Here is a 26,545-nt window from a genome sequence, read left to right as displayed (position 1 = left end):
GAAAGTCACCTCATCGGCCCTCTCCTGGAAAAAAGACCGTTTTACTTAAAGCTCCCTCAGAACAAGAGACTTGAACGTGCTGCTCGACAGTCTAACCTGTAAATCGTTATCATTCAGGTGGAGTATCCGGCATCGTGTCCCGTTTCCCCGACCCTCCACTGCTTCGCTGCAAACTGCTGCATGAGCTGGTTTGACATTGCTCAGATGCTGCTTGCTTCCCCCCTCTCCTGGGGAGAGGGTTAGAGCAGCGTTGGTTCTTGCAAGCCATATAACCTTTCTTTGAGACGTTGCGACTACAAGATTTTATAATACAGTAATAATGAAAATGACTATTGTACTTAGATTTTAGCAACTTGTGAAATAAACCCCGGATTTTCATTTGAAACCCGTGTTGCAATTTGGGAGCTGTGTGGTTTTTTTTAGTTTTATTTTTTTATAACCTAATTTATTATCTGTTTGATTTCTGAGCGTTGGCGAAGTTGTAGTCCTTCGCTCAGAAACACGACAAGTGGCCTGGTTGAACCTTTTATTTTTATAGCGCAGTCGTCTTGGACAGCGTTTCCAGTTCCTGTAAAGGGTGACTTTGCTAATTTTTGTATTCTAGGGATTCCTGTACATGGCATTCCAGCTGTAATAGCGAGGAAGACTCTTGGTTAATCTTAAATTCAAGATAGTTTGGGGTTGGTTGTATTTTTTTTGTAGATATTTTTATCATTTTACCAAAGTACAGTTCAGAATGGAAAAATGGGGGACTTGGGCTGCAGAAGTGAGTAGAGCAGAGCAGGCTTAGGCAGATCTCATCAGAAACCCGATTTGGCTCATTTCTCACTTTCTCCTTTTGGAAGGAGGGGGCACAGAAGGCTTTTTTTTTTTTTTTTTTTAATAATAAATATATAAATATATATATATAAAATGCAAAAAGACCTCAAGGAACCGCAGTAGTGTTTGTCTGCTTAAGGCAGAGTTACGCTGTATATTGCATTTAGCGAAATAACTTGCATTGTGCTTTTTTTAAAACGAGAAAAAAAAGAAAATTTATAATCATCTAACAAAGGAGTGTAACAGAGTAATGTTACGCCAGCGCAGGGTATGTTTTTGTCACTCGTATTTATTGTGACTCTAAATCTTTGATAATAAAACAAAAATTAAAAAAAAAAAAAATTCCCACTAAAACCTGATAGTCTCAATGGCGGAAGAATCTGAAATCAATAACTGTATATTGTATTGTGAGGGATTTTTAGTATTTGAATGACAATAAACAAATGGACAAACGGTTGGGTCTGCCTCTTATTTCGAGTATATCAGCTTTGAGATACAGCCCGTTTCGCACCACTCGTGTATCGGTGAGGATGCTTGAGATGAGGTTGGGGTCTGCTCCTTTCCTCCAGCAAGGGCACGGTTTCTTCCCCCAAAAACCAGGTTGACGGGAGAACAGGAAAGGAAGGAGAAGAGAAGACAAAGTCCGTGTGGAATTTCATGGATTGAAATTAAAAGCCACAAACGTCCTCACAGATGCCATCTCGATGCAGACGGGGCACGCACGGTCTCCAGGCAGAAAGGAGACACACACGTCTTCAGCCGCCTTCTTGCCCTGGAGTTGCTGCTCTCTGCTGCTCGCTTACCCTTTGGTTTTTATCTGTTCTACATGTCCCGTCGTAAAAACTTGACCTTCCAAGTAAGGAAGCTGGAGCAGATGAAACAAGCTGTCTGCGTTCTGCCGGCGTGCCACGGAGCGGGCTGGGAGCTGGAGAGCTGCGTTGCAGTCACTCTGCGATTCCAAAACTAGAAATCTAACCCCGTGTTCCTCCTGAAATACTTTAATACATTCGTAAGTTTAAATGCTCTGGGATAACTCGAGAAGCCGGTGGATCGCTACCCTCCGGGAGGAGAAAGGGGAGATTTAGACTGCAAACTTGAAAGAGAACGTTGCCAGAATATTTTTGGCCCCGATTCTGGATAAAAACAGCCATTGGAGCGTGGCTCGGCAGCCTGGGAAGTGCCGCAGACACGGCGTGTAGCGAGTCCCGTCGCACCTCGGTCTCTCCTGGTAGTGGCAATTGCCCGAAGCCGTGCACGTTGTCTTTTGGCTCACCGTGATCTGCAGCAAGGCGACGAAACACGACTGCTGACAGCCCGTGCTCCAGAGTTTCTGGTTTGGGAGGACGGAAGGAAGAAGGGACGTGGTTCCTGCTCTAGAATGAAGCCGAGCTTGAAGGGACAGAAAAAATATGTGGGTTTTTTTTCAGCTCGGGTTTCCATATGCAGCGTGTGTATTTGTATTGTCAAGGGCAAGACCACAACGGTAACTCAGGATTTGTGCATGTGCTGGATCGAGCCCTGGGCGTGCGTCTGTCTGTCTGTGACACTAACTGCTCGTCCCTGGGCAAAGCTGGAAACCCCCCGGTCCTCATCGAGCATCCCAGCCTCATCCTGCCAGAAATACTCTGATCGCCGTTTCCAGCCGCGGTCCTCTGCCGCAGGCTGAGCCACTGCCCTGCGCTAAGTGGGAAGATGCCGTTTCAAAGAAGTGATGGTTGGTGTCTGGCTGTGCTCTGGCGAGCCTTCCTGATGGAAACGCCTGAAATCGCCGAGGATGAAAAGCGGTTGGTTCTGGGTGAAAGCAGGAATGACTCGTTTTGGCGTCGTAAAACCCGGTTTTGGAACCGCGAGAGCCGACGCGATGGGAGGAGTGTCCCGCAGGTCCTGCTGACGGCGTGCGGCGGCGGAGCAGCGAGGAGGAGGTTACAGCGAGGGGCAAAGCCCCTTCCCTGCAAGGGAAGGCTGGTTTTACCAGCAGATCTGCACGGACAGCCGAGAGCAGCGTGGTGCAGCGCACGCAGACCCGGGGACCCCCAACCCACTTCTCCTGGCTCCGCTGGATGCAACTAGGTCAGCTTTGACCTGAACCCTCCTCTGCGTTCACAGATGGTTGAAATGTTTGGGTTTTGGGGTCCTTCACAAGCTGCTTCTGACCACCTAGAACTGGAAAAATCTCTAAATTTCTGCATATGCAAGTTCAGGAACCAGTTTAATTCAAGCTATTTCACTTTCCTCAAAAGCCGTTTAATTGCTGTGCTGGTGAAGGCTCTTACCGAGGAAGTCTTTTTATGCAAAACTGCTGAAGTGCGAGCTATTAACGCTCAGCTATTTTGGTACCCAAACCATGAAGCTACTGTGGATTAAAGTGGTAGAAGATGGCAGTGTCTGAACCTGGTAGGCTCCGGGGGGCAGCTGAACCAGGTAACGTCGTAGAGAGGTCCTGTACTGCAGGTTAGCATCGCAGAAGTCACGGAGGTAACTCTATTGTGCTAGTTGTGTGTGCTAATGTAGATATTGCCAGCATCTGAAGGGTTAAGCCCACTCCACCCTGAAAAACTCGCAGTTGAGGGGCTGTGTTAGGAAATGCAGCCACTGGAAATCACAGGTCTGCTGCTCCCAGCAGCCGGGGCAGGGGCTGAGCCCCTCGGGAGGAGGAGGAGGAGGAGGCCCTTTGGGTATGAGGGAAACACATCACCTCCAGAGCACTAACTGAGAGCTGGGAGGATTTGAATCGCTCCTGACAACCCTTGCAATACTGCCCACAACCTATTTTATTCCCATTTCCCATCAGCTACAGAAGAGCCTTCCCCCCGGCTTGTCGGGGCTGCCCCGTGGCCCCGCTCTGAGCCCCCAGCTCCGCTCCCTGCCGAGGGGATCCCCTCCTCGGGAACAAAGAGGCTTCAAGGTTCGTTTTGATCTTACAAATACTTGGCCCGGTCCCAAAAGCGGTAGCGTGATGCGGCAGCCGTGTAACAACGGGGCGGGATTGCATCAGCTCCTCCACGCTCCCCTCTTCGGAGCCGGCTGTGGGGTCTCACCTTGCTTGGAGAAGGTGGGAGCTGCTCCCTCGTGTCCTGCACCTTGATGTGCTGTCCTTGGCCGGGGAGAAAAGAAAAGCTTAGGCTGTGATCAATACAGCCAAAGAAGGGAGAGTTTTGCTCTTTAAATATCTTCTTTACTATTAAATTATAAATGATGAACAAGGGAGCCCCTCTTCATCCTTACAGCCACGGTAGGCTTAAGGCGTACCAGGGAGAGACATATAAAAACCCTTTTAAATACAAGTAAAATACTAAAAAGCTGTTTTTCATGTCAGTCCCCTACTCCCCTCTCCGGACTTCAGTGGTGATGGGGAAACGAGGCAGTCGATGTGTTTTAGGCCATCCCAGGCTGGAACAAATGGGACGGTTCCGTTCAGGGCCGGGAGCGGGTGGGCAAGCAGATGCTGGAACCAGCCAAGCCCTCTCCCTCCAGGCAAATCGGATGGGAATATTGAGCTACTGCTTAGGAAAAGCCTTAATAATTGCCTTAATATAATGAGTATTTGAATAAGGAATTCCACTCCTAAGGATAAAGGTCACTTATTAAAAAGGAAATTTGTCAGACAACCCAAGCTGTGAAATAATGACTTCTGAAAAACAAAACAACTTTCTTTGTTCCCTTTTTGCAGTAATAAAGCCTCGCTTTTAAGTCAGGCTTAAGAGCAGGAGAGCGCTCGGCACATCGGTGCTCTTCCCGGAGGCCCTCGTCCTGCAGAGAAAGGACCGACTCCTTCACGTCTGCTGCTAAAATGAGCGCCAGGTCGGAGCCTCCTGCTCCGCTCATGACAGGTCTGGGAGATAAGCGGGTGGGTGGTGTGCTACGGCACCGGCTTCGCCCGTGTTTCAGAATGGCCGGATCGAGCTCTTTGGTGGGATTTGTGAGGTTTTGAGTTGACAGCCCTAGAGAAGGTAGATCAAGGTTTATGGGTTCAGGTGGTACGCGGAAACCGCATCAAGTGTGTTCCTTCCCCCTACAATGCAGAAATAATCCCATTTATGCAACCCCCAGTCCCGGCACTCAGCACTGCGCCCATCGCCTGAGCTCGGGGGGGGTCCGGCACGCCGACCCTCGCTGCGGGGGGTGGCCCGGGGACTCGGCCCCCGGCTCCGTCTGCTCCAAAGACCCCAACCCCGCTCGTGCACCGTCCTTGGCGTCAGCCAGCTCCTCCTGAAGCGGATGCATGCATGGTACCCGGCGTCACCCCAGGCTCTCGTCTCAGGGGAACTCGGGATTTGGGGGGATTATGACCCCCCGTGGATGTAAGTCCCCACCCGAGGCAGCCCCTCTTTGCTGGGCGGCTCTTTCCTTGATATCAAGGAACATTATTCCCAGCGGTTCCCATATCACGGTGCCGTTCCTGCCTGGACCGGACACATGACTTTTCCAGCGACCTGCCCGTGCCGCAGCGAGGCACTTGGCAGGCAGGGAGATGGCATCACGGGGTTTTTTCGTTGGTGCACCGGGTTTGCAATGCCGGGGTGTTGCTCCAGCCCGTTCCCCCTCCTCCCCGCTGCAGGGGAGGCAGCAGAACAAAACCCAATGGGTTTTGCATCTTCTGGCAATTAGCAGGCGGCGTGAAACATCCGGGATGCCTTTGCAGGGAGCTAGTGGCCGGGCAGGGCTCTGGCCTCTGTTTTCCCTTTGGATGGGGTCTCCCTCAGCCTTGAGCTCCCCACTCCGACCCGGGAGCCCCCGACCCAGGGGTCTCGGGGTCCTTTGCAAAGCCACCAGGCCGAGTCAAGAGTTAAAACGCAGAAATTTGGCTTCTGAGGTGGAAGGGAGCTGGGGGCTTTGGGCTGCTCAGGGATGGGGGTTTCTCTTTGTAAATGAGCTGACTGATCTCTCCTGCTTTCCTTCTCCCTCCCCCTCCCCACGCACAGCCAGGCTGGATCAGGGAACGCGCATAGGTGTCCTGCCAAAGCCACGCCGGCTTCGTTAGGATAATTTGCCAGCAGAAAAATCCCTAGGTAAGCGTTAAACAGTCCAAACCCAGAAACAAAACCCTGTCTGCTGGGAAAAGAGCCGGAATTTCTTCTTCTTGCCCTTCCCCTCATCCAGCATCTTTAATTCACCCCCTGAATCGTAAGCCCCTGTCCCCCAGACGTGGCTTTGGGGGTTTTCTCCAGCCTTTCCCTGGTGCGTGTGGTGGGGCTGGAGCATCCGCAGAGTCTAGAGCTGGTCCAGGCTGTGCCCTCGGTGATTTCCCACTTACATTACATCCTCCCCCACCAAAAAAAAACCCCCGTGCTGCCTCCCCATCCCCTCCACACCTTCATTTTCCTGGCTCATTAGCTCAGTGAGCTTCATCATGAGCCACCGATGGCTTTCTATCTTCTCAGAGCTGGGAAAACAAAGGGAGCGGGAGGTTTCTATCAGCCCAGGCATGGCGGGGAGCAGCAGCCGCCGCAGGGGTGGCCCCCCCGGGGGGTACAGCCTCTTCTCTGGAGCATCCTCAAAGGGAAAACCTCAGAATCCTGGGGGAGTGGGAGCTCAGCACCCAACCCCGGAGCACACGGGGCCCGTGGAGGTGATGAAGGGACCACACGGGAAGCGGGGAAACGGTTCCCGGCATGGGAGCATGGCCGGGGAGCGGGAACCCCCCGGGGAAGCTGCAGCTCGAACCACGGCAGCGGAGGGGGATGAGGTTTGACTGTGCTCTGGCCGGGCTCCGTGCTCCAAGCGTGAGCGAAGCTAGCAGCAACAGAACAAGGGGATGGTTTTTTTTTCTCAGTGGGCCAAGAAGCTGCTGGAGACCTGGATTTGTAGCTGTGCCTGAAGGCGCAGCTCATTCCAGGGGCACCCGCTGGGAAAGCACTTGGATGGGGAGATAACGCCTGTGTTTTCCCCTCACGATGCGCTTCCCGGGAGGATGTTGGTGAGAATCACGGGTCGCTGTCGGGTTTAACTCCCATCTCTGCCAAAAGCAGGGGCAGGAGGACGAGACCCGGAGCCGGCGAGCGGGTCACGGCGTGGCTGCTCATTCCCCCGCAAGGGTCTGTGCCCACGGCTCAGCTCGGTTCTCCTGCAAATTCAGTTGCAATGAAATGATTTGGTATCAGGGAAACGGAGCAAGTTGGTCTTCTCCTATAAAGGCTGAACGAGCCGCAGCGGGTGCGGAGGAAGACCCCAGCTCTGGATGCCGGCGCTAACGAACCCACAGGGTCGCTCAGGACGGGGCAAGGAGCAGGAGCCTTTCCTGCGTCCACCGGTGCATCCCGTGAGGACCACGGGTGTCCCTGGGCTTGCCCTTCGCCGTGTCCTCCCCGTCCCCCTTGCCCTGCCGGGCGGGCAGCCCCCGCTTCCCAGCACCGCAGCCCCTGGCTCTCCTGGCTCCAAGCTTCCACGGGCAGGATTTGGGCCAGGAGGCAGCGATCCTTCCCCCATTCCACGGCTCCCATGGGTGTCTTGGAGCAAAGCAGCGCTGGAGAAAGCAGGGAGCTGCTGCCCGCGGGGCTCGGCCCAAGTGTCCCCCCTCCCCGGGGTGCCCTTTCCCCTCACCCAGCATCCCGGTGGGCGCCTGCCCGGCAGCATCGGCCGCGCCATCTGCAAGGTTATTAAGTCCCCGTGGCGGCCGAGGGATTACGGCCGCTGATTAGAGCTTAAGACAAGAGTGACCTTGATCTGAAGCGTCCGAGGGCTTACAGAGCCCTGGGGGTGCAGGGAAAAAGCATCCCGGGGGTGCGGGGGTCCTCACCCTGCTCCTGCCCCGCGATGCTGGGGCCCAGCCGGGACCCCCCGGGGCTGGGGGGTGTTTGCACAGATGAAACGGTGGGTGCTGGCTGCGTTGCCACCCGGAGCTGCGGGGGCCTTCGGGCTGGGGGGGCAGAGCACAGCCAGGGGTTGGGGTGCAAGGGACTGCGGGGGGGGCACGCTGCCTGGGGCCTGTTCACGGGGGAGGGGGTGCACGCTCCAGCGTGAGCATGCTTTTTGGTGCGCGCTTGCACATTTTTTGCAGCGTGCTTGCTGGTGGGTGCACGCTTTTCAGTGCACGCTTACCAGTGCGTGCTTGCCCGTGGGCGCACACTTGGTGCACGTTTGCCGGTGGGAGCACGCTTGCTGGTGCATGTTTGCAAGTGGGTGCAAGACATGCTGGTGGGTTCGTGGTTGCTGGTGGGTGCACACAGCTGGCGGCGCACCCCACCCATCGTCCCCCACCCTCCCCGTAGCTCCAGCACCCGCAGCCGCCCTGACCGGCCGCACCCCGCCGGGGGTCCGGTCCCCGGGGGAGGGGGTGTGTGGTGTGTGTGGGGGTGCACCGGGACGGAGTGAGGGGGGCGTTGGGGAGCGTGCACCGGGACCGGGCGTGCACAGGGGGGTGCATGCACCGATGCGGCCGTGCACGGAGGGGGGTGTGCAGGAGCCCTGCCCCGGTACCGGCCGTACACGGAGGAGCTGAGCACCCCCGGGTGCAGGATCCGTGCACGGAGCGCAGCAGGCGCCCCCGGTGTCGGTGTCCGTGTCCGTGTCCGTGTCCCTGTTCCCGTCCCCTCCCCGCAGCCGCCTCCCGGGCCACCCGCCGGGCTCCCCGCAGCTGCACCGGGACCGGCGGGGGTGGGACCCGCCACTACCCGCCTGCCTGCGTTGCCCTTTTAAGGCGGGGCCGGCGGCGCTGTCACGTGGTACCCCTCCCGGCGGAGCGCTTCCTGGGAGCGCGGCGGAAGTGACGTAGGACGCGGCCGCCGGGATGGCGGCGCCGAAGGTGAAGCAGGACATGGCCCCGCCGGGCGGGTACGGGCCCGTCGACTACAAGCGGCACCTCCCGCGCCGCGGCCTCTCAGGTGGGCGGCGAGCGGGGAGCGGGGCCGGGAGGCTCCGCGGGGGGGCCCGGCCCGGTCCGGTTCCCCCCCCCCCCCCCCGGTGCCGCGGTCCCTCCGGTGCCCCGGTCCCCCCGGTGCCGCCCCTCACCCGCTCCCCCCCCTCCCCCGCAGGTTACAGCCTCTTCGCGCTCGGCATCGGCAGCCTCCTGCTGGGCTACTACACCCTCGTCAAGTGGAACCGGGAGCGCAGGTGCCGCTTTCCCCGCTCCCTCCCCGGGACCCTCCGCCCGCCCCCCCCCCCCCCCCGGCTCTCCCGTTTCACGCCCCCCCCCCCCCCCCCCGCCTCCTCCGCATCCCCCGCCCGGGGCTCCCCGGCTCCCCCCCTGCGCTCCCACCCGGGGGCTCACCGGTTCTGGCACCTCGTTCTCCCCCCACCCCCCGAGACCGTGCTCCGGTTCCCTGCCCGGGCTTTCCTTTCCCCACATCCCGGGACCCCCCGGCCCATCCCGGCCCCCCCCCGCCCGCTTCCCCGCTAAGCTCTGACCCCTGTCCCGGCGCAGGCGGCTGCTCATCGAGGACCTGGAGGCGCGGATCGCCCTGATGCCGCTGCTGCAGGCAGAGTCGGACCGCAGGTACCGGAGGGGGGGGTGCAGGGGTGGGGGACCCCGCCGGGCGCCGTGTCCCCACGCTCCGGGCTCAGCCTTCCCTTCTCTTGCAGAACCCTCCGCCTGCTGCGGCAGAACCTGGACGAGGAGGCCAAAATCATGAAGGATGTTCCTGGCTGGAAGGTTTGTGACTCCCAGGGATGGAGGCGGGTGGGGGGCTGTGCCGGGGGCTGCCCCTCGGTGATCCCCGATACAGCCAGGGCGGGAAGCAGCCGTCCCAGTGGGTTTTGGATCCATGTCGGATCTCTGGGAAAGCTCAGATCGCCTGGGCTTGAGGAAGCCCCCCAGGAACCGGCAGCGTGGGGGGCTGCGCTGAGGGGTGAAGCTCGTTCCCCCCCAGTCAGGGCTGAGAGCTGGGGGACACACACACACGTGGATCCCCGTGAGGCGCCTGCGCCCGTGTCCCCGTCCCCCCCAGCGCTCCCTCCCGCCCAGGTCGGCGAGTCCCTGTTCCACACCGACCGCTGGGTCCCCCCGACGCTGGACGAGCTCTACTACCTGCGCCCCACCAGCGAGATGGACAACGAGAAGTTCGGGCTGCAGTACTACGTCTGAGGCACGGCACGGCACGGCCCGGTGCTTCCCGGGCTGCCGGCTTCCCCCAGTGCTGCCTGGGGGGGCAGCGGTGGCTGCCAGATGCCGCCTGTTCCGGCCTCTGTTATTAAAACCACACGGATCCGTGGTGTCGGACACGGTGTCGTGCGTGTTCCTGTACGGCTCCGTATCCCCCAGCGGGAAACTTGGCTGTTCCCGGGGCGCTTGCGGCTCTTCCTTGCTCGTGCGTGTCCAGGGGTCCCGGCATTCGCTCCCGGGGCCCTGGATCGCGGTGGGAGCGTGGGATGGGCTGCGAGAGGCGGCTGGTCGCTGCGTGGCTGAGCCGGGTCGTGCTCCGGCTGCCAAAAGCACCCAAGAGGGGCTGGGTACCTGCAACTCCCGGCCCTGCCTGTGCCCTGCGGTGGGGACTTGTCCCTCGGTGTCACGGTCAGGGGCTGGTGGGGGGCCGGGGTTCGGTGGGGGGCAGCCCCGCGGGCTCTCAGCTCGCCCTGCGGTCGCCGACGCCGCAGATGCTGCTTCTGCGGGACGGGGCGGGGGGGGAGGCACGAAAAACACTGGTTTTGAGTCTTTGACGTGTTCCTGTTGCTCAGGGGAGGGAGGGTGCTTCCCGGCGTCGCTGCGGGGTGCAGGCAGCTGCCCCCCTGCTGCCTGCGGGCCGGGGGGTGTGTGTGTGTGTGTGTGTGTCACAGGCACAATTTCTGCCTCCCCCCGCTCCCCGTGCCGGGCTCCGCTGCTCCCTGTGCCCGGCCCCGGCGGCAGCACCGCCCGCGGGCGGGGGGGGGGGCGCGGGGCGGGCCGGGGGCCGGGGCGATGCTCCCGGCGGAGGGGCGAGCCCGGGGAGCGGGGGGGGGGGGGGGGGGGGGGGGCCGGGCCGAGCGGGGCGGGGGCAACCGGAGCCGCCTCCCCCGGGCGGCACCGCGAAGCGCTGAGGGGGGCCGCGCCGCCGCCGCCGCTCCCGCAGGGCTCCGCTGCTGCCCCGTCCCGCTGCCCGGTATGAGCTCCGTGGCCGGTTCCGGCCGGGAGCCGCTCCGGTACCTCAGGTAAGTCTGGGCCCCCCCCGCCGGGCACCGGGGAATCCCCCCCCTCCCCCGGACCGCGCGTTGGGACAACCGGGAGCCCCGGAGCGGTACCGGGGTCCCGCCGCGCCTGTGCCCCTCACCGTGCGTCCGCACCGGGGCTGCCGGGCTTTGCCTCTGGCACAGCCGGGACCCCCCCCCCTCCCCAGCCGCCGCCCCCCCGGCTCACCCTGAGCCGGTCCCCGCTGCCCGCAGGGACGTGGCCGGTGCCGGGTCCCCGCGGGACGTGGTGGGGACCCCGGGAAGGTGCTGGGGGCTCCCGCGGCCCCGGTGGTGGGGTGGGACCCTCCGCTGCCCCAGGACCTCCCCACCGGGTCCGTTCCTGCCCCCTCTGATGCTCCCGGGCTCCTCCGGGCAGGGACACGGCGGCTCCGGCCCCCGCGCTGTCCCCACGCGTGTCCCCCGGGACAGTCGGTCCCACGGGGCAATCCCAGCCCGGCTTCTCGCACCCCCGAGCCGCGGGGGCGGGGGGGGGGGGGGGGGACTGGTACCCAAATAGCCTCGGTTGCCAGAGCAACTGCATCCCGGGTCTCCATGGCTGCGGCAGGGATGTCTCCGGCAGCCGCGTCCCCAGCGCGGGAAGCGGAGTGGGGGGACCCACCGGGGGGACCCCGGTCCCGGGCAGGGCTGGTGCCTCCGGTGTCCCCGCTGCTTGCACCCCGGTGAGGGCGGGAGGGGGGTCCCGCAGCCGAGCTGTGCCGGGGAGGGATGAGCGGCGGGCACGGAGCCGGGATGCAGAGCCGGGATGCAGATCTGGGACACGGAGCCGGGACGCAGAAGGGGAACACGGAGCTGGGATGTGGAACTGGGATAGGGAGCAGGGACGCAGAGCTGAGATGCAGAACTGGGATGTGAAGCAGGGATGCAGAGGCGGGACACGGAGCCGGGATGCAGAATTGGGATGCAGAGCCCGGGGTGCCCTGCTCCTGGGGCCGGGGTACGGGAGGGGACACAGGAGGGACGCTCTCGAGCCCCTCGTCCTCCGGCTCCTCTCCCTCCTGCTCCCCGTAAGGTCTCTGCCCCATCGGCACAGCAGCAGCCTCGGCCATGCGCTGTCCCCTCCAGGAGGCACCAGTAACTGGGTTGAACTGGGTTGGACTGGGCTTTGCTGGGTCTCCCCCGGGCTCTGAGGGGTATCTACCCCTGCGCAGAGAGCGGGAGCTGCATTTCCCCCCCACTGCGTCCCCAGGCCCTATAGCAAAGCCGAGCTGCAAAGCCCGGAGCGAGCAGGGAGGGCTGGTAGCGAACGTGCACCCCAAAGTGTTCTGGGAGGGGGGGGACACGCTGCTCCCTGGGTGGGCAGCGAGCCAGGACCCAGGGAGCCCCGTGACATGTCCCCCCCACCTCCCTGGGGACAATGCCAGGAGAGCGGGAGCCAGCCCGGGCCGGGGCCCAGGTTTCCCTGCCAGCAGTGATTACGGGCAATGTTCTCCCCCGGAGCAGATGGGGGGGGAATTTTGTCAGAACCGAAACGCGCCTTTTGTTGGGTGACCGACAACACAGCTGCGCTGGGCCCGCTCCGCCAGCCCCGCCACGGGAGCCGGGACCGGGGGCTGGATTTGGCCCCTGTCCCCCTCCCCTGTTTGCCCACAGGACCCTGCTGTGGGGCTGGGGCCGGGCTGGGCCTCACTAGAGGGCACCAAAGGATTGGGGATGGGATGGATGGGACGGGATGGGATGGGATGGACGGGATGGGATGGGATGGGATGGACAGGATGGGACGGGATGGGATGGGATGGATGGAATGGGATGGGGTAGGGTGAGGTTTTTCTGGGGGTCTGCCAGGATGGCCAGGGCACTGGGGTCTTGTGGGGTCTGCCAGGACATGCAGGGGGTGGTGGGGGGTGTCTATGGGGTGAGCCAGGACAGCCAGAGGACGTGGGGTCAATGGGATCTGCCAGCATGGCCAGGGGATGGGGTCTGTGGGGTCCGTGGGGTCTGCCAGAGCGACCAGGACGTGGCAGGTCTATGGCCAGACGTGGGGGACGTGGGGGCTCTGGGATCTGCCAGGACACCAGGGGACGTGGCTGGTCCGTGGGCTCAGCCTGGATGGTGCGGGACCATCCCGCAACCGGGGACCCGGCAGGACCCCGGCTCCGTAACCTCTCCAGCTCCCGGGGCCGGTAGCACCCCACCATTCCTGCACGTGGGGGGGGCCGGCGGGTCCCCTCCTCGCAGCTGGGACCCAGCGAGGTGTGAGTGTGCACCCCCAAAATGGGAGCATGGCTGGGGCTGGGGCACCCCAGCTCCCCCACAGGGCTGCGGGTTTACATCCCTGGGCCGCCAGGATCCTGACTCCGGCCTCTCCCGGGGGCCAGATTTCACCGTCCCTTCCATAACACGCACGGCGGCGCCGCGCTGGATCCGGCACACGCTGTTCCCATCCGCGGCGCAGGTGAGCCAACAGATGTGAGCAATTATTGTCCAATTTGGAGGCTCCCCGGCCCTGCCAACTTCTGGGCTCGGCAGCGAAGGAACAACCGCAGCATTGTTCGCCTTTATATAACAGCCCGATCCCCACGAGCCCAGGGACGCTGCCAGGGCCGTGCCTCGCACGAAATACAGCCCCCACCCCGCGGTGCCGGGCTCCCGAATGTGGCGGCCGTGGACGTCCCCAGCCCCGAGCTGCCGGCCGTGCCCACCCCGAGCCCTGCAAGCCCCCAGCTCGCTCGCTCCGTGCCCCCGAGCATCCCCTGCCCTGCACCCTGGGGACGGAGCAGGGTCCCGAGGGGCTCGGTGCCAGGGGTGGAGGGACGTCCCCGTCCTCACTGCTGTCCTCTCCCCCTGCAGCAAGGCGGAGGCGGAGGCCATCGAGAAGGAGCTGCTGGAGGATTACCGGTTTGGGCGGCAGCAGCTGATTGAGATCTGGGGACATGCCTGTGCCATGGCCGTGACCAAGGTGAGCCGGCCAGCGGGGCCAGGGACACCCCGCTGGGGCCGGGGGCTTCGCTGCCGGCTGCTCTCCCACCCTCCTCCTGTCCCCCTGCGTGGTCTCCCTCCTGCCCGGACCCAGGCATGGGGACAGGGGACAAGGGACAGCCAGGGCTCGTGGCAGAGCCCGGCGGGAAGCGATGCTCTGGCCGTGCCAGGGCTGCAGCCTCTCCCTGGGTGGGTTTGGTTGGGTTTTTTTTTTTTTTGCATTCCTCAGCCACCTTTCATTCTTTCCCCTGGGGTGAATTGGGCTCACCCCAGGGCCGTGGGTTACACCGTCCACGGGAGGGGGATGCTCAGGCCTTCCCGGGGTGTCGGCGCTGCTGGGCACCGGCTGCCCTTGCCGTGTGTGGGGAGGAGGGTGCTGGGGGGATCCCCGGGGCTCCCCATGCCCTGGCAATGCTCTCCTCTTGCTGGGAGCCCTGAATGCTCGTGCTGGATGCGAGGAGGAGGAGGAGGAGAAGGCAGCAGCCGGGCTTTGGGCAGCGCGGGCGAGCGGAGGTGCAGCATCAAGGGCAGCTTTGTGCCTCGGAGGCCGGCGAGCTCTGTGCCCGCCTGTCTCAGCTTTTCCTTTGGAGGTGTCTGGACCGTGCTCTGCCCTCCCCTTCTCTAAGGGCAGAGGAGTTGCCTGAGGAGGGGAAACATTTGGGTGTTGGAGCCTCTCTGGACCCTGGGGCTGCCTCAGGGCCGGTCCTGGTCCCACGGCGTGGGGCTGCCCACCTCTCCAGGGACCCCCGTATCGCAGCATCCCTGGCTCCACCACCAGCCCCAGCTGGGGAGAGCGGGGCTGAGCATCCTCCTCCTGGGGCCAAGCGTCCTCCTCTTCCTCGTGGGGCTGAGCCAGGGAGAGCATCCACGGACCCCAGCTCGGGCATCCCCCCACCCAGCCAGTGTCCCCAGCATTGTCCCCTCCCGGCACGTCCCCGGGAGCCACAAGGCAGCTGGCAGCGCGGCCGGCGCTGGGGCAGGGCCAGGGCCAGGCAAGCATGGCTTTGTCCAGCGCCCCGGCGAGCTGTGAGCAGGCTGCGCCGCTCGGGTCTCTGGCGGTTGGATGGGACCAGGAGCCAGGCTCCGTGAGCAGGAAAAAATCCGTCAATGGATAAACAGAGCCTTCCTTTGCAGGCTGCTGGTATGCGGAGCGCGCAGCCGCCTCCCTGCACGCTGGCGGGGAGCCCCGTCCCGCCGCGGGCATCGTCCCTGTCCTGGGCATCGTCCTCAACCCACCTCAGGCATCTTCCCTATCCCACTGTGGGCACTGTCGGCATCCCACCATGGGCATCATCCTCATCCCGCCGTGGGCATCATCCTCATCCCGCCGTGGGCGTCATCCTCATCCCACTACGGGCCCTGTCCTGCCCTGGGGGGCCCATCCAAGTCCTGCTGTGGGTGCCATCCCCATCCCACTGTGGGCATCGTCCCCATCCCATCACATGCCCTGTCCCGCCACGGGTGCCATCCCCATCCTGCTATGTGTGCCGTCCCCATCCCACCTCGGGCATCGTCCCCATCCCACCATGCACCGTGCTGCCCACCCAGCAGCACATCCCCACCATGGCTCCATTTGCCCCTCAAGCCCTGGTCCCCCTGCCACGTCCCTGGTGCTGGGTGCCGTCCCCAGGGCCGACCCGGGGGGGACGGGGCTCGGCGGTGGCGTGACATCCCCGTCTCCTCTCGACAGGCCTTCCCGCTGCCGTCCCTGCCGCGGAAGCAGCCCACGGTGCTGGTGGTGTGCGGCCCGGCGCAGAACGGGGCCATCGGGCTGGTGTGCGCCCGGCACCTGCGGATCTTTGTAGGTATCTTCCTCCCTTCCTCCTCCTCCTCCTCCTCCTCATCCCCAAGCGGTGCCAGGCTCCAACGCCGCATCCCCGCTCTCCCCCATGCAGGACTACGAGCCCACCATCTTCTACCCCAAACGCTCCCCGGACCCCCTGTACCGGGATTTCACGACGCAGTGTGAGAAGATGGACATCCCCTTCCTCTCCTACCTCCCCACCGAGGTGAGCCCCCCCGGAGCCGCCGCCGCTGCCGCGCTCACCGGCTGACGTGGTTGAGTTTATTATTCTTTTTTTTTTTATTCCTTCCCCCCCCCACCCCCCCCGCCGCCCCGCCCCGGCCCCGGCTCTGCTGGGAGCCTGGGGATGCCATGAAATCCAGCGGCGGCTGCCGTGGCCCCGCCAGCCACCGGCTCTGTTGTTGTTGGAAGCGCCGGGCTCGGGCGGGAGGAATGTGACCCGAAAGCTCTGCCCTGGCTGGGGCCGCACGTCTCGGCGTGCCGGGCTCTGCCCCGCCACCGCGCCCCTCGTCCCCCCCTTCCCCGCCTCGGCTTGGGGCTGGGGGGGGGGGGATTTTTTTGGCTGTAGCTGCTGGGTGAGTCTATTTATGCAGGAAGATGGGATCCCCGCGTGGGGCTCGGTGCCTGTCCCATGGTGGGGTGGCTGGGGGACCCCCCCACCCGCTGCCCACCCTGTGTCTCCCCCCCCCCCCCAAAGGTGCAGCTGATCAATGACGCCTACAACGCCGTGGTGGACGCCGTGCTGGGAGCCGAGGCGGAGGCGGGCGAGGGGAGGGAGCCCTGTGCCGCCATCCTGGCCACCCTGAAGCATGTCCGCATCCCCATCGTCAGCCTGGATGTACCCTCAGGTACTGTCCTCAGCCCCCCCCCCCCCGGGCAGGATGGGACCCCCCAGCCCGGTGTTTCCCACACCCCGGGCTTGTCACCCTGCCCACCACGGCGTCACCCTGGGCTCAGCGCCTGGGCGGCCGGGGAGCCCCCACGGTGCCCTCCCAGGGCGGGGACAGCCCCTGGGAGCCCCCACTCTCCCCCCCCCCCCCCAGCCTGGCAGCATCCCCACCGGGAGCCAGGGCTGGCGGCCGCTCTCTGCGGATGCATTCAGGGCATCCACGATAAATAACAAACTCCCTGAACTGAGACATGATGTAATTTGAAAACACCCGGGTGTCTGGTGGCCAGGCCTGGAATTGCCATCACCCCCCCCCCCGCCCTGCCGCGTCCCCCCCCCCCTGCCGCAGGAGCAAACAGGAGCCCTCGGCACGGCCACCGGTGAATCCCCACCAAGAAAAACCCCGTGCGGTGCCAGGATGCGGCCGGAACCGCGCAGGGCGGCAATGCCGGTGGGGGGGGACGCACACCCCATCCTCCCTGCGCCCTCCTCATCTCCACCACCCCAGAGCATCCTCCACCGGCACACCGGCTGGGAGCTGCCAGCAGCACCGCGTCCCCTGGGGCCACCCCCTGACCCTCTCCCCGTGTCCTTTTTTTTTTTTGCTGTCACAGGGTGGGACGTGGAGGCCGGGAGCAGCGGCGGGATCAGCCCCGATGTCCTGGTGTCGCTGTCGGCGCCCAAGCAGTGCGCCCGCCGGTTCCTGGGCCGCCAGCACTTCGTGGCCGGTCGATTCCTCCCCTACGACGTGCAGAAAAAGTTTGAGCTCAACCCGCCCAAGTACCCCGGCACCGAGTGCGTGGTGGCCCTGCGAGCCCCCCGGGAATAAAGCGCTTGGTGGCTCTTCCCCAGGGTCGGTGTCTGCCTGGGGACATGGGGCGAGGGGACGGTGGCCTCCCAGCAGGGTTTGTGCCGAGACTCAGCCCCGCACCCCGTCCATGCCGGGGGACTCAGCCCCGTGCATGGCTCGACCCCCCCGTGCCGTGTCCCCTGGGACCTGTCGCCAACCTGCTTTTGGGGACGGACCCGGTGTCACCTCCTCTATCGCCTGTCCCATGGGGACGTGGGCAGCCGCCGGGGTCCCGTGGGTGGCTGCGGGGTCCCCGGTGCTGCCGCATCCCCCCATAGCCTGAAACCCTCGAACGCACCGGGGAAGGGTCGCGGGAGCAGCCCCCTCGCTATGGGGTGTTTAATTAACAGGGAGGGCAGTGACAAGCCACCGCTGGGGACCGTCCCCACCTCTCCCAGCGGAGAGGGTGTTCTTGACCCCACAATGGTGCTGGGAGCTGCCTCCCACCGCCCCGGGGAGCTCGGTGCAGCCGGAGTTTCAGGGAATGCAGGGAATGCACCGGGATTTCCGCCGGCCGGGCTGCGGGAGGGGGCTGCGGTCCCCAACCGTGGGCAGCTGCATTTTGGGGGTGATCCTGGGGAGGTCCCCACCCCGTCACCCCACCCCCCTCGCCATCACACGTCGGTGCCGCTGGGTGCTTGGCATCCTGCAGCCCTGGGGGGCACTCGGGGCCATGGGTGCACCGAGCTCTGCACGGCCTCAGCTCCAGCTCGGCATCGGGATGCGGGCGGCTCCGGCACACCCATGGGGGCCAGGTCACGGCGCGGGCATCCACCGGCCCCGCCAGCCCGCCGTGCCCCAAGGCAGCGGGTGCCAGGGGAGCGCTGGCACCCCGACCCCAACCACAGGAGCGCCGAGGCCGGGCTCGCTTGGCTTTTTCCCTTCCCTCCCCTCCCCATTCCCAAGTGCATCCAATTTTAGCAGCTTTGCAAAAACAAACCCTCAAGTTTCCCGGGCTGGAGCGGTGAGCGGCAGCGCGCGGCCGGCTCGCCGGGGAGGGCTCCTTCCCGCTTCCCTCTTGACACCGATCCAGACGCGGCAGAGCCGACGGCCCCGAGTGCCAGGAGCCGATTGCTGCTGTCTGCCGGCGCGAGGGGGAAAGGCCTCATATATAGACCCGCGGTGCTGCCGCGCTCGCAGTCGCCGGCTGACCTGCCGCCGCGCAGGCAGCCATGGGGGAGCTGGCGCTGGCCCTCCTGGCTCTCGCCGCCCTGCACGGTGCCGGGGCACCAGGTAAGGCCGGGTCTGCCGTCTAACCGCGGCACGAGGACCCTGTCCGTGCCGCCGGCCGGGGGCATCCCTGCCCTCCCCGGGGGCTGGCGGCGGCGATGCGGGGCAGGATGGGGATGGGGCTGAGCGCTCGCCAGATGTGTGCCGGGGCCAGATGTGTGCCAGGGTCAGAGGTGCGCCAGGGATGTGGCCACGGCCGGGGACGGTCCCTCCGGCATCTGCCGGTGGGAGGACGTGTTGGCGAGGCTCAGGGCAGTTTTTCCCTCCCTGGGGCCATGTCACCGGAGGGACGGGGACGTGCCCCACGCCGTGTCCCCGCCAGCCCTGCCTGCTCCGGCGCCGGATGGCTGAGCACCTGCGGGAAGCCCTGGCTGGCTCAGCCACACCAGCTCCTCCATGGGGGCTTTTTGCCCCCCCGTTCTGAGGCCCCCCAGGCCCGCGGGGACCCCTGTGAGGTGCCGAGGGCAGCATCCGTGCGAGACTGAGCTGGGAATGTCCCTGGTCCGGGGACAAAATCCATCCACCTGCAGAACAGGGGCTGCGACGGGTCCCGCTGTCCCCCAGCTCCCCCCCAACCTGGGGAGGGGACAGGAGGGGGAAGGGTCGAGTCCCCCCCTGCCGTGGGGTTGCTGCTGGTGGAGGGATGGTGCCCACTGCATGCCCGTGGGGTGCCCATGGCGTGCCCACTGCATGCCCGTGGGGTACTCACGAGGCTGCACAGGGGTGTCTTGAGTGTTCGGCCGCATCCTGCCCAGCACCCATGGGTGACAGGCAGCAGGGGCCAGGTTTCTCTCCAGGGACTTGCTCCCCACATCCGTCCCCTCCAGCACGGCTGAACTCCCCGTCGCCAGCACCCAGGATCACCCACACGAGGGGCAGGCGGGCAGGGCTGCCCTTGGAGACCCCGGCTCCCCGGGGATTCACTCCCATGGGATGTGGTCGGCCGGGCTCAGCAGGGTGACCTCCACTGCTCGGGGTGCACAGCGAGCACCCCTGGTCCGGCTGCTGCCGTGGCGGCGTCTCCGCTTGCCAGCTCCATCGCCTGCCCCGGGGCTGTGGTTTTACAGCCCAATTTCCTGCCGCCTCCCGGTTTGGCTGGTGGGGCTCGGTGTGATGCCGGGTTCGTGCCGTGGCCTCGGCATAGCGGGTGCAAGCGTGGGCACGCCGGCTCCTCTCCCTGTCCCACATCACCCCCAGGGCCGAGCTCGCCCTGGGGCAGCTGGGAGCTCACGGGCAGCATTTTGCCGGCGTGCAGCCCGTGGACATGGCATGGGCCCCAGCGTAGCCGGACTCGCCAAGCGGCACCAGCCTCGGCTGCCCCTCAGTCCATCCCTGGCTGGCCAGGAGTCTGCAGCCCATCCTTGGCCACCCCGGACGGTGACACCGCTAGCCTGGCCCCGTGGAGCCGGTAAATCCTGCCCTGAGCCCCTTGCCCGGCTGACGATGTGGGGCCGGGGGGCTCATGGTGGGAGGGGGTCCCCATCCCCGCTGGGATGTGGTCTGTCCCGGTGCTGGCTGAGCTTTGCCTCATGATGTTGGTGCCCACGGCTTGGCGAGGGACCGGCTGGGCACCGCTGGGTGCTCCCACCCTGTGCTTCCCCCAGAGCCCCTGGAGAACGACTCGGAGCCGGGCAAGAGCGGCACGGCGGGGAAGCCCTGGAAAGCAGCCCCCAGCCTGGAAGACCTTGACCTGGACACGGCAGGTACGGCTGACCCCGAGCCCCCACCGGACACTGTCCCACTGGGGACCCGCGGCCGGGACACCCCAAAGGGGCTGCACAGGGCAATGCCCACCAACGCCAGCCCGGGAGGTGCCATCTCCCCCCACGGCGGTGTCCCCAAAGGACCCTCGCAGCAGGGACGTGGTGTCCACCCTGCGCTCCCCAAGGCTCCCACGCCGCATCCCCCAGTGCCCTCCATCCCCACGTGCTTTCATCCACTCACTCGTCCTTTGTCCATGCAGCCCTCGATGTCCCCGAGCTGTCCCCAGCCCCGGTGGCACCCCAGGGCGCTTAGGGACGGGGACGGGGGGCTGCTCTGCATCCGCGCGCTCAGGGCTCGCTCCATCGCAGGCAGAGGAGCTGAGTGGACGTCCTGGTTCAACATCGACCACCCCGGGGGGGACGGGGACTACGAGAGCCTGGAGGCCATTCGTTTCTACTACCGCGGGCGCGTCTGCGAGCGGCCGGTGGCCATCCAGGCCCGCACCACCGAGTGGGAGCTGCCCGAGGAGGTGGGCGAGGTGGTGCACGCCAGCCCCAAGAAGGGGTTTCGCTGCATCAACAAGGAGCAGCCGCAGGGCAAGACCTGCTCCAACTACCACATCCGCTTCCTCTGCCCGCTGGGTGAGTGCCGGTCCCCGCTGCGTCCCACCTCCCCGGACCCCGCTGGCATGTTGGGGGGGGTCCATACCCATTGCTGCGCTCACCCCTTGCTCATCACCCCCCCACACTGCTGCATCCCACCGGGTGCTGCCGGAGCTGCGGCTACACCGGAGCCCCCCCCCCGCCTCCAGCAATCGCCCCTTGGGTGCATGACACTGGGCATCGTCCCGGGGGGCAACGTACCCCCCACAGAGCTGGGGGCGGGTGGTGGGTCCCCAGTTAATGCCTCTGCCCCCCTCCACCCCCCCTCCCAGAGCACATTTACTGGTCGCACTGGTCCTCCTGGAGCCCCTGCTCCCGCAGCGCCTGCGGCAGCAGCGGCACCCAGACCCGCACCCGCCGATGCGTCAATGCCCGGCTGGTGGCCGCGCTCAAGGAGCTCAAGTGCAAAGGCAAAGCCGTGGAGCGACGGCCGTGCAGCGCCGGCCCCTGCCCAGGTAGGGACCCCGGCAACCCCGCCGGCACCCGCTTGCCCCCCGGCCACCGCTCGCTGCCTGGTGCCGGCCACCTCTGGCTCCTCTCCTGGCCCCCGCTGCCGGCGGCACGAGGGATCCCACGAGGTGGTTGGCGTGCGGCAGCTGCCCCCGCGCCAATGCGGCAGCTCCCCGGGTGAAACCGCCGCTGCCTGCACATCGTCAGCTTAATTGCAATAACAGAGGCCGTGCTGGTAAAAATAGCTTGGCAGGGGCGCGCCGGGGCGAGCCGGGGCTGGCCGGGCACGGGCGGCTGGATGGAGCCTCCCCGGCTGGGGACCCCGCCGTGTCCCTGTGGTGCGGGACCACCCCGGGCTGGGGGCTGGGGGGGAGCGCGGTGCCCGATGCCTGCCCGGCATCTCCCCCGCAGAGCCGGCGTGGATGGAGTGGGGTACCTGGGGCCCCTGTTCTCGCAGCTGCGGCAGCGCCGGGACGCGTGTCCGGCGCCGGAGCTGCAAGACAACGAAGAAGGTGCCGTGTGCCGGCCGCCCCACCGAGGTGCAGAAATGTCCCCCCTCACCCTGCCCAGGTACCTGCCCTCTGGGATGCGGGGACCCCCTCCCTGGTGCCCCCCAACCCGTGTGGCCCCGCTGCCGGCCATGGCCACGGGGTCTGAGCGCCGTGCCGCCCCGCAGCCTGCCCTGAGCACACGCTGCAGGGCACCGTCGTCTCTGCGGCTGGCGCGGCACTGCCGGATGCCCGTATCTACCTGGAGGGCCGCCCGCCGGTGCTGCTGGCCCGCAGCGATGCCCGCGGGCGCTTCACCGCGGCGGGGCTGTGCGAGGGCACCGCCGCCAATGTCAGCGCCCACCGCGAGGGCTTCGCCCCGGGACTGGCACCCATCGTCTCCAACGGCTCCGGCGTGGCGGTGGCGCACGTGGTGCTGCAGAGGCTGGGTGAGCATCGCGGCGTGGGGCAGGGGCCGAGCCGTGCACCCCCCGAGGGACCTCCCCGAAGGATGCACGGTGGGGGGGAGCGATCCAGGGGGGTTGGCCGCGGCTTGTTGCACCCTCTGCCACCTTCCTCCCCTGCAGAGAAGCCCTACATGGTGCTGCACCCCAAGGCGAAGGTGCGGGTGGCCGGGCAGGAGGTGACCTTCTGCTGCAAAGCCTCGGGGACCCCCGTGCCCAAGAAATACTACTGGTGAGCGGGGTCCGGGCGGCGGAAAACCGGGACCGGGGATGGTGGGGAAAGGCAGCTCCGGCCGTGTCCCTGCTGAGCCTGTCCCCGTCCCCGCAGGTACCACAACGGGACGCTGCTGGAGAGGAAGGTGTACCGGTACGGCAGCCGCCTGGTGCTGAGGGGGCTGGCGCCGGAGCACGCTGGCACCTACCACTGCAAAGCCAGCACCGAGGCGGGCGCCATCAAATCGGCGCCGGCACAGCTCACCGTGCTGGGTGAGAACGGGATGGGCTCCGTTAGCAGCAGCATCATGCCAGGATGGGGTGTGAGGTGGGGAGAGTCACCCTAACCCCCTGTCCCCCCCTGTCCCCCCCCCAGCCCAGGGCCAGCAGAGCTGCAAGCCGGAGCCTGAGCCAAGCCTCGTGGAGCTGCCCAGCGAGTGCCCGCAGGACGCCGCTGGCTCCCGCTACTACAACGTGGGTCACTGCCCACCCACCCCGTGTGCCGGCAGCCCGGCCGACCAGTCGGGGTGCGGGGCGGACGCCGGGCGCTGCTGCGGGGTGCGGAGGATGGAGACGCGGGAGATCCCCTGCGCCGGCTCCCTGCTGCCCATCAAGGTGGTGGCCGAGTGCGGTTGCGGACCCTGCGCCCAGCCCCGCGTCCTGGTGCAGGGACGGGTGACGGCGGCCGACACCGGCGAGCCCCTGCGCTTCGGGCAGATCTTCCTGGGTGGGAAGAAGGTCGGCTTCACCGGCTACAAGGGCTCCTTCACCATCGAGGTGCCGCCGGACACGCAGCGCTTGGTGGCTCGCTTCGTGGACCGGCAGCAGAGGTTCGTGGATACCATCAAGGTCCTGCCCTTCAACCGCCGTGGCGGTGCCGTCTACCAGGAGGTCAAGATGCTGCGGAAGAAGGAGCCGGTGGATCTGGACAGCAGCCGGAGCAACGCCATCCCGCTGGGGGAGGCGAGTGGCCGGGAGCCTGTCGGGGAGCTTGTCCTTCCCGCCGGCGTCTTTCTCCGTCCCTCCGGGGAGGTCTTCAGGGGCACGGTCAAAGCCAGCGTCACCTTCCTCGACCCCAGGGACATGGCGACAGCCAGCGCCGCCTCCAGCGACCTCAGCTTCACTGACGCCGAGGGGGAGATCGTTCCCCTGCGCACCTACGGCATGTTCGCCGTGGATTTTCGGGAAGGGGAGAGCGGCACGGCGCTGCAGACAGGGCCGGTGGAGGTGCGGATGGATGCAGGGCAGGTCCAGATGCCGGAGCACCTGCAGAAGATGAAGTTATGGTCCTTGAACCCTGAGACCGGCTTGTGGGAGGAGGAGGGGGTCCTCCGGCCGGCCGGGGGGAGCCGGGGGAAGAGGGAGGAGAGGACCTTCCTGGTGGGGAACCTGGAGATCCGGGAGCGGCGTCTCTTCAACCTGGACGTGCCGGAGGACCGCCGTTGCTTTGTCAAGGTCAGGGCTTACAGCAATGAGAAGTTCAACCCCCACGAGCAACTGGAAGGGGTGGTCATCAGCCTCATCAACCTGGAGCCCCAGCCCGGCTATCCCGCCAACCCCCGGGCGTGGGGACGCTTTGACAGCGTGGTGACGGGTCCCAACGGCGCCTGCCTGCCCGCTTTCTGCGACGGCCAGCGCCCCGACGCCTACTCGGCGTACGTCACTGCCACGCTGGGTGGGGAGGAGCTGGAAGCCGTGGCCTCCAGCCCCAAGCTCAACCCCAACGCCGTTGGGGTGTCCCAGCCCTACCTGGGCAAGCTGGGCTACCGCCGGCTGGACCACGATGACCCTGACTTGAAGAAGACAGCTTTCCAAATCAACGTGGCCAAGCCCGACCCCAACAACGTTGACGAGACCAACGGTCCCATCTACCCTTACCGCAGCCTCGAGGAGTGCGAGAAGGCACCGGTCAGCGCCAACCACCTCCGCTTCTACCGCGTGGAGGTGGACAAGTACGAGTACAACGTGGTGCCCTTCAAGGAGAGCGACCTGACCTCCTGGACTGGCGACTACCTCTCATGGTGGCCCAACCCTCAGGAGTTCAGGGCTTGTTTCATCAAGGTGCAGATCGAGGGGCCGCAGGAGTACATGGTGAGGTCCCGTAACGTGGGGGGCAGCCACCCCCGCACCCGGGGGCAACTCTACGGGCTGCGCGACATCCGTAGTGTGCGGGACATGCTGCTGGAGAACACCTCGGGCGCCTGCGTGGAGTTCAAGTGCAGCGGGATGCTCTTCGACCAGAGCCTGGTGGATCGCACCTTGGTCTCCATCATCCCCCAAGGCAGCTGCCACCGCACAGCCGTCAACAGCCTCCTCCGGGAGTACCTGAGCCGTCACCCGCCCGTGGCGGAGAACAACCACACGGCCGCCTTCACCATGCTGGCACCGGTCGACCCGTTGGGTCACAACTACGGCATCTACACGGTGACGGACCAGAACCCGCGGCTGGCCAAGGAGATCGCCATCGGCCGCTGCTTCGACGGCACCTCCGACGGCTTCTCGCGGGAGATGAAGGCGGATGCGGGTACGGCCGTCACCTTCACCTGCCAGGAGCGGCCGGCGGGGCGGGAGAGCTTCTTCCAGCGCCTGCTGACGTCCCCGGCCGAGGCGCTGGCTGAGATCCGGCAGGAGATGGGGGCCAGTGGGATGCGCCGGGCTCCCCCCGAGGTGATGGACTTCGCCTCCGGTGCCCAAGCCCCAGGCCCCATGGCCACCCGCCGGAGCCCCAGCAGCCGGCAGAGGATGGGTCGGATCCGGGGGCAGCCATGAGCGCCGCGGCCCCCACCTTGTGCCCGCTCCCCGGCTCAGCTCTGCCCTCCCTTTCCCCGTCGCTTTTACCTGCACTCATTTATAACAACCGAGGAGGGGGGGACACGCATGGGACACGTGGAGTGGGACCCTCCCGCCGTGCCCCCGGGGGACAGCGGGGCAGGGGACCACTGGGACGTGGGGAGGGGGGTGACGGCGGGCAGCCCCCGCCGGCCTCGCTACCCACCCCCCCCACCCCGGTGCTGCCCCTGCCCTCGCCCCCAGCCCCGCGCAGGGCAGCTCTTGGTGCTCAGCCCCGGGGACCGCGGTGCCGGTGGTGCCGGCAGCGGGGCCGCGGCCCCACGGGGGTTATTTAAATAAAAAAGAATAAAAGAGGGGGTGGAAGCGACTAGGGGAAGGGGCTGGGATGGGAAGGGGTCCCCTGCCTGGCACTTTGCCCCGTGCCCAGCGGTGGGGCTCCTGTGTGCCCGTGCTGGGGCTGGCGCTGGCCGAGGGTGCCAGGAGCTGGGAGCACCCACCGCATCCTTACCCTGCACCCCACAAGGAAACGTGGGGTTTCTTTTGGGGAAAAAACCCAAGGATGTGGATAAAAAGCCCTCCCTGCGCTCTCTGCCCCGGCATGGTGCGGTGCCAGCAATCTGGCCGCGGTGCCAGCTCTCCAGCTGGGCACGGGGGCTCGGCGGCGTGCGGTGTGTGGCGTGCCTGGGACGCCGGGCTCGGTCCCCGCGACCTTCACCCGAGCTCAGCACAGAGCCCGGCCGGGCCTGATCCTGCACCCATCCTGCTGCCACCAACCCGGCTATTTTGCCCTTGGGGAGCGTTTTGCCCCAACTACCTTTGTCCCAGGCAAAAAAAAAAAAAAAAACAACAAAAAAAGAGGCATTTCTGAAACCCCCTCCCCAGCACAGGGACCCCCCCAAACTCCTGGGGTGCGCCGGCGCCAGGGGAGCGAGCGAGAGGCGATGGCAGGATGCGACCCCACGGCAGCGGTGCCGGCATGCACCGAGGGCGCGTGCGGATTTGTACATTATTTATTACGAAATATATGGTTGTGTGTACACCCGCCTGGCTGCTGGGCTTCTCCGGGGGTGCCCAGACCCGTGTCCCGTCCCCCCTCCCCGGCAACTCCTGCCCCATCGCCTCCCGCCCTGCACGGTAGCACCGTCCCGGCGGCTCCTGTTTGCCTTGG

At 65.4% G+C, this 26,545-nt stretch overlaps 3 protein-coding genes across 3 annotated transcripts; all 3 read left to right on the top strand.

Moving 5' to 3' along the window:
- The first annotated feature begins 8,545 nt into the window (after positions 1-8,545).
- Positions 8,546-9,973, top strand: NDUFA13 (NADH:ubiquinone oxidoreductase subunit A13). Its single transcript, XM_050910404.1, has 5 exons — positions 8,546-8,639; positions 8,790-8,868; positions 9,179-9,250; positions 9,337-9,406; positions 9,719-9,973. Exons 1-5 carry the CDS (start codon positions 8,546-8,548, stop codon positions 9,836-9,838), a joined length of 435 nt encoding a protein of 144 aa, XP_050766361.1. The 3' UTR covers positions 9,839-9,973.
- Positions 9,974-10,831: 858 nt separating this feature from the next.
- Positions 10,832-17,355, top strand: YJEFN3 (YjeF N-terminal domain containing 3). Its single transcript, XM_050910781.1, is given in 8 exon segments — positions 10,832-10,878; positions 13,350-13,431; positions 13,434-13,492; positions 13,705-13,813; positions 15,524-15,634; positions 15,729-15,842; positions 16,335-16,485; positions 17,141-17,355. Coding segments are annotated over 8 exon segments (888 nt in total).
- A 1,193-nt stretch (positions 17,356-18,548) lies between these two features.
- Positions 18,549-25,356, top strand: CILP2 (cartilage intermediate layer protein 2). Its single transcript, XM_050910398.1, has 9 exons — positions 18,549-18,609; positions 20,211-20,309; positions 20,679-20,951; positions 21,245-21,427; positions 21,834-21,992; positions 22,099-22,359; positions 22,498-22,606; positions 22,703-22,860; positions 22,964-25,356. Exons 1-9 carry the CDS (start codon positions 18,549-18,551, stop codon positions 25,354-25,356), a joined length of 3,696 nt encoding a protein of 1,231 aa, XP_050766355.1.
- The last annotated feature ends 1,189 nt before the right edge of the window (positions 25,357-26,545 follow it).

Source organism: Gymnogyps californianus, chromosome 24, assembly GCF_018139145.2.
Source record: "Gymnogyps californianus isolate 813 chromosome 24, ASM1813914v2, whole genome shotgun sequence".
NCBI lineage: Eukaryota > Metazoa > Chordata > Aves > Accipitriformes > Cathartidae > Gymnogyps > Gymnogyps californianus.
Note: the sequence above shows the minus strand (reverse complement) of the source record. Positions and strands in the feature narration are given on the sequence as shown.